This window comes from Corvus kubaryi, unplaced genomic scaffold (genome assembly GCF_017639235.1).
Source record: "Corvus kubaryi isolate FWS band 111438036 unplaced genomic scaffold, C.kubaryi_AGA036_p1.0 37265, whole genome shotgun sequence".
NCBI lineage: Eukaryota > Metazoa > Chordata > Aves > Passeriformes > Corvidae > Corvus > Corvus kubaryi.
Genome location: NW_024581080.1, coordinates 1,447,093 through 1,456,725, shown reverse-complemented (window position 1 = coordinate 1,456,725; position 9,633 = coordinate 1,447,093). Strand labels below are relative to the sequence as shown.

The following is a 9,633-nucleotide window of genomic DNA, read 5'->3' as shown; positions in this document are numbered from 1 at the left end:
CTGAGGGGAGGGACAGGCTGAGAATCCCAGCTGGAGATTCCCAAAATTCTGAGGAGAGGGACAGTGCTGGGAATCCCAGCTGGAGATTCCCAGAATGCTGAGGGGAGGGACAGGCTGGGAATCCCAGCACGAGATTCCCAAAATGCTGAGGGGAGGGACAGGCTGGGAATCCCAGCACGAGATTCCCAAAATGCTGAGGGGAGGGACAGGCTGGGAATCCCAGCTCGAGATTCCCAAAATGCTGAGGGAACAGCGCTGGGAATCCCAGCACAAGATTCCCAAAATGCTGAGGGGAAGGACAGGCTGGGAATCCCAGCTCGAGATTCCCAAAATGCTGAGGGGAAGGACAGGCTGGGAATCCCAGCATGCGATTCCCAAAATGCTGAGGGGAAGGACAGTGCTGGGAATCCCAGCATGAGATTCCCAAAATGCGGAGGGGAGGGACAGGCTGGGAATCCCAGGTCGGGGAGGGCCCTGAGTCCCTGAGTGCCCCGAGGCAGGAAAGGGACACCCGGAGATAACGCAGGAGATGAGATAAGGGCTCCACCCGATTTGTGACGGTTCCTGTTTGCAGGTAATTGATAAGAAAGTTCTTCCCGTGCCTCCACCTCAGGAGAACAAGCCCCAGCGCCAGACTGTGAGTATTCCCGGGAATGTCCCCGCTTTCCTGCTGGATTTGGGGAACATCACAAACCCCCGGAGACCCTTGGGGACAACGTGATCCCAGAGGGACATCCCTGAGCTCCAGCGCGGGCTCTGCCTGTTCTCCCAGGCTTCAGGAGCATCCCTGCCCCTCGCCAGCCCTCCTGGAGCACTTTTATATCCAACTGCAGCGGCACATTCCCGAGGAACACGTGGAATACACACAGTGCACACAGAGGGTTAAAGGGTTCCATGTTCTCATCTTTTCCAGCCTGTCCTGAGGCCCAAAGGTCCCCCACCTCCCGTTCCTGCCACCAAACCCGGCTCTTTCCACCCAGAGGAGAAGTTTGTGAGTACATCCCTCACATCCCTCATCTCAATGACCAACCCTTATCAGATATCAATTAATATTTGCAGTTTTGGACTATAATTTAATGGAAAATTTTGAAATCCCAGCCCTTCAAAGCACAGATCTTTAGGGCAGGGTCACCTTCTTGGCTGTGCAATCCTCAACTGCACAAACATTCCTCAGCCATGCCAGGGAGTCCTCCAAGGCATCAGAAACACAACTCAGCAGCTGGAGTTGAAACCAGCAGGGATTTCAGGAGTAAACAGAGTGCAAACAATGAGTAACCTCGCTACTACAGGTGTCTGAGTGAGTCCCTGTATGGCAGAGATGTGGTGGGTCTTAAATCCAGAGGAATGGTTCTGTTTGTCATTGATAAACCCAACCCATCCTCATTAAAACACCTGCCTCAAATACTCACCATGCCTGCATTTGCTACGAGGGTGTAAAATCCAACTTCACGCTGGTGACACAACTGTGGGCGCTGCCTGCACAGTCACTGGGTCAGCACTAAATAAAATGTAAAATGTAAAATGTAAAATATGAAACATAAGATATAAAATGTGAAATATAAGATATAAAATGTAAAATGTAAAATATAAGATATAAAATGTAAAATATAAAATATAAAATGTAAAATGTAAAATATAAGATATAAAATATAAAATGTAAAATGTAAAATATACAATATAAGATATGATATAAAATATAAAATATGTAATATAAAATTTAAAATGTAAAATATAAAATATAAAATATAAAATATAAAATGTAAAATAAAAGATGTAAAATATAAAATGTTAAATATAAAATAAATATAAAACATAAAATGTAAAATGTAAAATATAAAATATGTTACATGAAATAGAAAATGTAAAATATAGAATATAAGATTTGAAATATAAAAAGTGGAATATAAAATATAAAAGATAAGATGTAACATATAAAATGTACATTGTACAGTGTAAAATATAAAATATAATCACCCCACGTATCGATTGTAAGCCACACTTAAATCCCAGCTGTGTTCAGAGATGCACCTTGAGCTTCCCACACATCCCACGTGCGCTTGGATATCGATATTGAAATGCTGGGAGCAGCTCGGTGCCCTCCCAAACAGATCTGTGCCCTTGTGTTTGTGTTCTGCTGCCTCCTCGCACGGGCACAGACGATTCCACTCCTCCTCCAGCATTCCCAGTGGGAAATCGCTGCAGGAAATGCAGAGATGAGGGGCCTGGGGGGTCCTGCAGCTGCTCCTGATGCCTTTTCCTGGTCTTAAAATCAAGAGTCAGCCACGGTTAGGAGGGGAAAAGGGATTTTACCTTGGGATTTATTGTAAGGATCCTTAGGTGCACACGGCCAGGTCATGTGCATCGAGATGCACCCCGCCGAGTGTGCCCCCAAAGGTCGGGTAGAACATTATAGGTTTTTACTAATTAGCAGATCTATCAAAGATTCCCCAATGAGAGGCTCAAGTGAGCCCCCCTCCCCAAGGAACCTTCCCCTGGATGGTTCTATCTTGGTTTACAGAATGTGTTCTGGAGAGCACCTTGGGCTCTGGGGCACACTGATCCCTGGCTACGAAGCTTCTAAAATGTTGAGTCTCTCAGCTTGACAAACAAGTCCAAGAGTGCAGGCAAAAAGCACTGGGAATACAGAAGCTGTACAAAGGTCTAACAGGGGTATAAAAGAAAAGGCAAAAAATCTTCGTGGCATCACTCAGACAACCCTGGTGACACTGAAACCCCATCTTGTTCCAGGCTCCAGAGAGAAGAGCTCCTCCTGTCCCCGCTGCCAAGGGCAAACCTCCCCCTCCGCCGCAGGTAACCTGGATCCACTGGGACAGCCATTCTCTGGGCATGGAATTCCTTGGCACTGCTGGGATCTAACTCCTCCTTTTCAATGCAGGCTTTGAAGCCCCCAATGAACCCCAGAGTCTGAGGCTTCCCAAGCAGAGCTGGGTGAAACTCCTGAAGTTTCCAGGGATCATTTATCCCTCGATTCCTCCACTTTTGGCAAAGGCATCTGAGACCGTCTCCCTCTTCCCCTTAAGAACTGACTGAGGGCTGCTTGGGAGGAAAACATTGGGATTTCCAGCAGGGAGGAGCTCTGGTGGTGACACGGAGCTGCTGTGCAAGAGAAGCAGAGCAGAACCACCACTTGCACTGAGGTGTAAACTCAGAGTAAGTTACAAAAGCTGCTGAACACACCCTGACTGCTGGGCCACCGCTGCGGGATGAGGCTGCTCCTCCTCTGCTCCTCTGGGACCTGAGCTGAGGGGAGCAGGGAAAGCGTGGCTGCTGCAGGTTTGGGAATTGTAAACGTTTCTTTGGCTCCATTTCTGGATCTTTTCCAGCCCTCTCTACCCTCAGCAACACAAAGATTTCTCCTTCATGTGCAAGTCCTGGGGAAAAACAAACCCTTCCTGCCCTGGGAGAGAAGTTGCATCCTCAGGGTCTGAGCTGGACGTAGAATAAGTAGCAAGACACATTAGGAATGGTTCTGGGAAGATCCTTTGGACTGGATTCTCTCCACAATCCTTAAATTCCCTGTTGAAGATGTCATTCCCTGCAAAACATGGATGTGATGGGATTTCAGTCCTCAGTTTGAGGAGTGAGGTTGTGTTGGGTGAGGATGGATGTTACTGGAAGAGCAGAGCTTCCTTCCTCTTTGGATAATTGCTGCTTTATTTGAGCCAGGAGCAGACTGGAATCTCCACCTGCGTTTGACTGGGGTGTAAAAATCCAGAAGTTGTTTTTTATGAGCTGTAATTAATGTATTTACAGAGATTTCCGTATTAAAGTTCTGTCTGAACAGGAAGGAATGGTTGTGTTTTTTAAAACCCATCACTGGCCCACGAAACAGGAGAAGCAGGGTGCAGTGGGACCATTTCTGACATTGCCAGAGCCCTGAAACTCCCAATTTGCAGCAAGAAAAGATCATTTCCAGGTGCTGTCAGACCTGCTAAGTCAGCCAGGAGAGCCAAATTCCATTTATAATGAGGGGGGACAGGATATTCCATCACAGCTTTTCTGCCACCTTCACATCTGTCTCTTCCCAATTTCCCACCTTTGGGAGCACTCCAGAATTTTCCAAGGATAGTGAGATTTGAAGCAAATCCAGAGAATTGCTGTTTCTGAGTTACCTTCTGAGATTCAGCTCCAAACCTGGGAGCCTGGGCTGCCTTTTCATGCAGAAAACCAGGTCCTGACCTGTCCACACCTGTACTCCTCCAGCCCCAAGCAGGAGCTGAACCCTGGGCTGAGACCAAACTCCTCCTTCCGAGTGAGCAGGAGTGAAAACCTCAGGAAAATATTGTATTTTCTCTATAATTTCTCCATAATTTTATATCTAATAGATAAAATACATATTATAATATATAAATAATAGATATAATACAAGATATAGTAATATAATTATACGGTATATTAATTATATTTAATATAATTAATATATAATTAGATATTATTTGGCTTTTACTATAATTAATAAAATTATAATGTTAATATAATTGATATTATAATTACTTATTACTTACAATAGATAACAAAATAATAGATATAATAATATAAAATATATATTATAATTTATATCTCATTTATTCCCACCCAGAGCAGGTTACGATTCCCAGCCCCTCCTGCCGCGGGACACCCGAGGTTACTCCGTGTGTAGCTACAACCTCTCGTTGTGTTGCACAAACGTGACATCTGCTGCTCAAAAGCCTCCACTGCAGGAGGAAAAGATCCCAACATTACCTGGAATCTGCCGGGCACGAGCCCTGGGCCGGACCTTGCCCTGCTCCCAGCCCCGCAAAAAGCAACGTGTCGCTGGGATTTTTGGGATGAGGGAATGTCCCGCTCCTCCCTCTCTCTCGCTCCACGGGAAAGCAAAAATGTCTTTTTTTTCCTGTTTCTTTTTCAGTCTCGGAATTCACAGAATCTCAGAATCATGGAATGATTTGGGTTGGAAGGGACCTGAAGGATCATCCAATTCCAACCCCAACACCTTCCCCTATCCCAGGGTGCTCCGAGCCCCGTCCAACCTGGCCTTGGGCACTTCCAGGGGTGGGGAATCCACAACCTCTCTGGGATGACCTTGCTCCAATTTCCCACCCTCTTTCCTCCCACTTTTCCCTCCATCTGCACCTGAGGATGATGCCACCAACACCTTTTCTCTTTGCACCCCCAACCCAATCTTCTCCGTGAAGGTTTTCAGGGAGTTCTGGAAATTCCGAGCATCCCAACGGACCGAATTCCTCCGGAATTCCTCTCCCACCCTCGGAATTGTCCGCTTTGCTGTGCAAACTCTGCGCTGGCCGTTAGAGGGCAATGGGATATGGGGAAGGAGCGAATCCTGCTCGCTGTGGGATCAATTCTGCACCGCCAGCACCTCCTGACCTTGGCTGTGCGTGCAGGGGACGGGGACGGGGACACGGGAACAGCGGGAATGTCGGATCTCCAGACACAGAGGCACCAGACCAGGAACAACAGCCCGATCCCAACCCTCCAAACGTGACTCCACACCCAGGCTGCGCTCAGAGCTCCTCACAGCAAGAGCCAGTTCTAACTGAGTCTGGTTTTACCCACCAGGAGCCAAAGCGTTGTCGGGGCAGCCTTTAGCCAGGTGATAATGTCACTGGGAACTTGGAATTAAGGATTTCACCTCCCTGTGCCAGCAGATCTTCCGTGGCCTTGCAGCAATGCATAAATCATCACCCTCTGCACAAAGGAGGGGATAAAAGGCTGCAGGATGAGCCCACTGGTGGGAAAATTCACAGGGAAAATTCACAGTGAAGGTTTCCCAGCTGATGGTCCCTGAACTCAGCCCTTACTGGTTTTCTGCCACCAAACTGGGCTTAATGGTCCAGTGCTGCCAAAAAATGGTTCTTACCATGCCAGCCTTGGCCAGTGGCTGATAACATCGGTAATAATCCTATCAGTAATAATCCTATCAGTAATCAGAGAATCATGGAATATCCTGGGTTGGAAGGGACACACAGGATCATGGATCCAACCCCTGGCCCTGCACAGACACTCCAAGAATCCCACCCTGTGCTGAAATGCAAACCTCAGCCACTTCAATTTCCTTAATAATGGCTGAGGAGTGCCATTAATCATCAGTTTAATGATAATTTTCCAAGTGTGGCGTTGCTGGATGCTTCTAATCCTCCTCTGGGGCTGAGCAAACAGGAGGCCCCAGCCTTGTCCTGGTCCCTGCATCCCTCCAAAGCCACCTCTGGGAGAGTGGCAGAGATTAACAGGCTGCTCCTGACACGAGATCCATAAATAATTCCACAAAAAGCATGGCCCTGGCCTTCAGAAGGTCTCAGGGCAAAACAGGAGAGGCTGAAATATTGATGGATGTGTCTGCAGGAGCCATTAGGGAAGGGAAAGTGGTTTCCATGGGACTGGGCTGAGCCACAGCACCGCGAGGAGGGAGGGCCCTGGGTCACATCCTGACAAAACAGATCTGAGCATTCAGCCCCAGGTAACAGGAGAAGTGATAAAACCACACAATTCCCACAGGAATTTGGAAACGGAGGCAAGAAAATTCTCCTCCAGCAGGGAAAAAGTGCTGGGAAAGCCTGGAGGAGTTTTCCAGCAGGAACACGTGAGGACAGAGCTCAGGTGTGTTTGCTCGGGGCTGCAGCCCCACAGAACACCCCTTCCAGCTGTTCTTACACGGACACGGGGACGAGCAGCTCCTGAGCCGGGATCTATTTCTGCCTGGCCTGGAGTGCCCTGCAGTAATGTGTTTTCCATGTTCTGCTTTGCAGCCAGCACGGAGAGACACATCCCAGGATCCCAGCGGTGGGAAAGGCACGGTAAAGAGCTGCCGAGAATTCCTGAACGTGCTCCTAAATGAGGTCACCCCAAAAGTCCCTCCTGCCCAGCCCCAGAACGTGATGGGGCTTCAGAGCATGAGGTGACTGAACAGAGAATCAAAGAACCCCGTGGTGGAGTCTCCCAGTCAAGTATTGGGATGGGACATGGTTCCCTTCAGGACACGATTCCCTCCCCTCAGGACATGATTCCCTCCCCTCAGGACATGATTCCCTCCGCTCAGGACACCTCCCCTCCCCAGACACACCTGGGAAGAGCAGGAAAACCCCCCTGCCCAGGGGATATGGCTCATGGAGCCCCATCCCAAGGCCGCAGTCCCTTTTCCATGGTGGGATGGTGCCACGGGAGGGACTGATTCCCACATTCCAGTGCTCCCACCCCTCGGCAGCTGTGAGCAAGGCCTGGATTTGCACAGGAATTCAGCATTTCCCACCCCCCAGCACTTTCAGCTCGCTCACCTGGGAGCTCCATCCCGGCCTCACTTCCCTGGGATCCAGCTTGGAGTGTTCCCAATAAGGACTCGGGCTCCTCTCTCCCCCCTGACTCATGTCCCAAATCTGAGCCCTCACGGGGCTGCTCTGGCTGCAGAGGGGATGCTCACCCCTTTTTTGGGCTGATTTATTCGTTCCTATTGCTGGGGTACCTCTCTGGGTCCCTGCTCCCTTCTCTGGGCAGTGACAGAGTCTCTGGGGTGGGATGTGGGTTATGGGCGTGGTGGGATTCGGCCAAACCTGGATTTGATGATCCTGGAGGTGTTTTCCAGCCTCAGTAATTCAGTGATTCCATGGAATGGGCCTGTGGTGGTGATTTTGAGGCTATAACAGCAAGAAGGAATTGCAGGAACAGCACCAAAGCACATTTATTAACCCCTCCGATGTCCACAGCTCTCACCCAGTAACTGGTGCTTTACTGGGATTGATCTTTGACACCCTCTGAAGTGATCCCTGCAGAGGAAAACCCAGAACCTGCACAGCTCCAAGGACTCTGCAGAGCCCAGCCCCAAAAAAGGGGGGAAAGAGAATTATAAAATCATCGAGGCTGGAAAAGGCCTCCAAGCCCATCGAGCCCAAGCATCCCAGCAGTGCCAGCCCAGCCATGTCCCACATCCACAGGGCTTTGAATTCCCCCCAGGAGTGGCAACTCCACTGCTGGGGCTGGACAAACCTTTCCACGATGAATTTCTCCCCAAAAACTGCCACGAGTGGCACAACCAGAGGCCGATGTCCCTGGTGCTGCTGCTCGTGAGAAGAGGAGCCTCGGTGGGACCCTGGGCCCCGCCCGCGATTGCTGCACTCGCTGTGAATTTTTCATGCTGGAATCAGCTGTGTGCTGCAGGATGGAAAAGAATCCTGAAATATTCATCAGCCACTGCAGAGCACAGGCAGCAGAAGAGCTGCAAATGAGGACAGGGAACCTCAGACAGCCCCGTGGAGTTCCTCCCTCTCTTTTGGCCAAAATACAGGTGGGTTACAATGAAAGAAAACCACTGGATTCCAGGTTTTGGGGTGTCCAGCGGTTGGATGCACCAGGAGCCTGGGTGAGATGCACCCTCCTCCAGGAGCTTCTGAGGCACAATTTGTCCTGGATTAACACCCCTGTGCCAAAAGTCGTTTATTCCTAAATTTCATCCCTGTGGGTCCGGGCAGCACAAAGCCCACGGGGAATGGGAAGGGAGGGGGATTTAATGGTGAATTTATCAATAAATCTCAGCATCCATCCAGACACCACAAAGCAGCAGCCAGACTTCCGTCTCCCACTGATAAAACCTGACCCCGAAGCCTTTAAATTTAACCTGAGTGGGGGCAGAAATGAGCAGAGCTCCAATTCTCACCAACACCACGGGTTTGGTTTCCCTGGAATGATCACATTTCCCACCTATTCCTTATTCATGTCCCCATTTCCTTGCCTTAAAAGCCGCCCTGACTCGGGTTTGGAGTCGTTTCCTTAATCACTGCCACCATTACAAACGCTGCAATCAGAAGAGTGGGGCCTCCTCATCACTTATTTAAAACGTGCCTGGGAGCACAGACTTTGGTGAAAGACATTCCAAATTATGCCCAAGCGGAAAAGAGGGGGGAGGGGAAAAAAAAAAAAGGCAACAATTCCACAAATCCATCTCCTGCCCATCTGCAGAGCCCTCCACAGCACGGAGGAGGAGCAGAGAAGCTTCAATATTGGTTTAAAAAATTCATGGGCCTCTCTCCACCCGAAATAAACCCGGTGGGAAGAGCTGCTCCGGTGAGGGAAGGTGGGAATTTCTGGCGGCTGCTGAGTTTGTGCCTCGTGTCTCATCAGGGGAGGCAGGATGGGATTTTTGGGTGTCTCTTCAGTTGCATTTTTCCCTCGTGTGGGTTTTGACAGGTTGAGCAAACTCTTCCTCCACATCACACCTCGGGAGAGGGCGGCTCAGCGAAGAGCCGCGGGTTTGGACCACCCTGACTCCCGAAATGAGGTGGGAGGTGCTGCCTGTCCTGCCACGGGGAATTTGGGAAGGAGCAATCCCGGCTGGCAGAGCCAGCACTGCTCATTTTCCTGGGAGCTGTGGCTGCCACTGAGGGCACTTCCCACGCCTCCAGCCGGGCTCTGCTCTGCACATCCACCCACCTCTGAGGCTGGCATGGCCCGTATTCCTGTCGGGAAGGGCTGGATCCCTGCTGGAACCGGGATGGGAGAGCTGGAAATGCTCACCTGGAGAAGGGAAATTCCAGGGAGAGCTCAGAGCCCCTTGCAGGGCCTAAAGGGCTCCAGGAGAGCTGGAGAGGGACTGGGGACAAGGGATGGAGGGACAGGACCCAGGGAATG

The 9,633-nt window shown here is 49.9% G+C and overlaps 1 protein-coding gene across 2 annotated transcripts in view; it reads left to right on the top strand.

Moving 5' to 3' along the window:
* The window catches only part of ADAM28 (ADAM metallopeptidase domain 28), a 23,286-nt gene extending 19,478 nt beyond the window's left edge, over positions 1-3,808 (top strand). Inside the window, exons 21-24 of one of the 2 annotated variants that reach the window (XM_042024788.1) lie at positions 575-637; positions 914-991; positions 2,749-2,811; positions 2,897-3,808. In XM_042024788.1, coding sequence (XP_041880722.1) covers positions 575-637; positions 914-991; positions 2,749-2,811; positions 2,897-2,929 — 237 coding nt within the window. In that variant the 3' untranslated portion in view covers positions 2,930-3,808. The remainder of the gene's footprint in view (positions 1-574; positions 638-913; positions 992-2,748; positions 2,812-2,896) is intronic. The other variant, XM_042024789.1, reaches the window with a different exon arrangement.
* Positions 3,809-9,633: the final 5,825 nt, after the last annotated feature.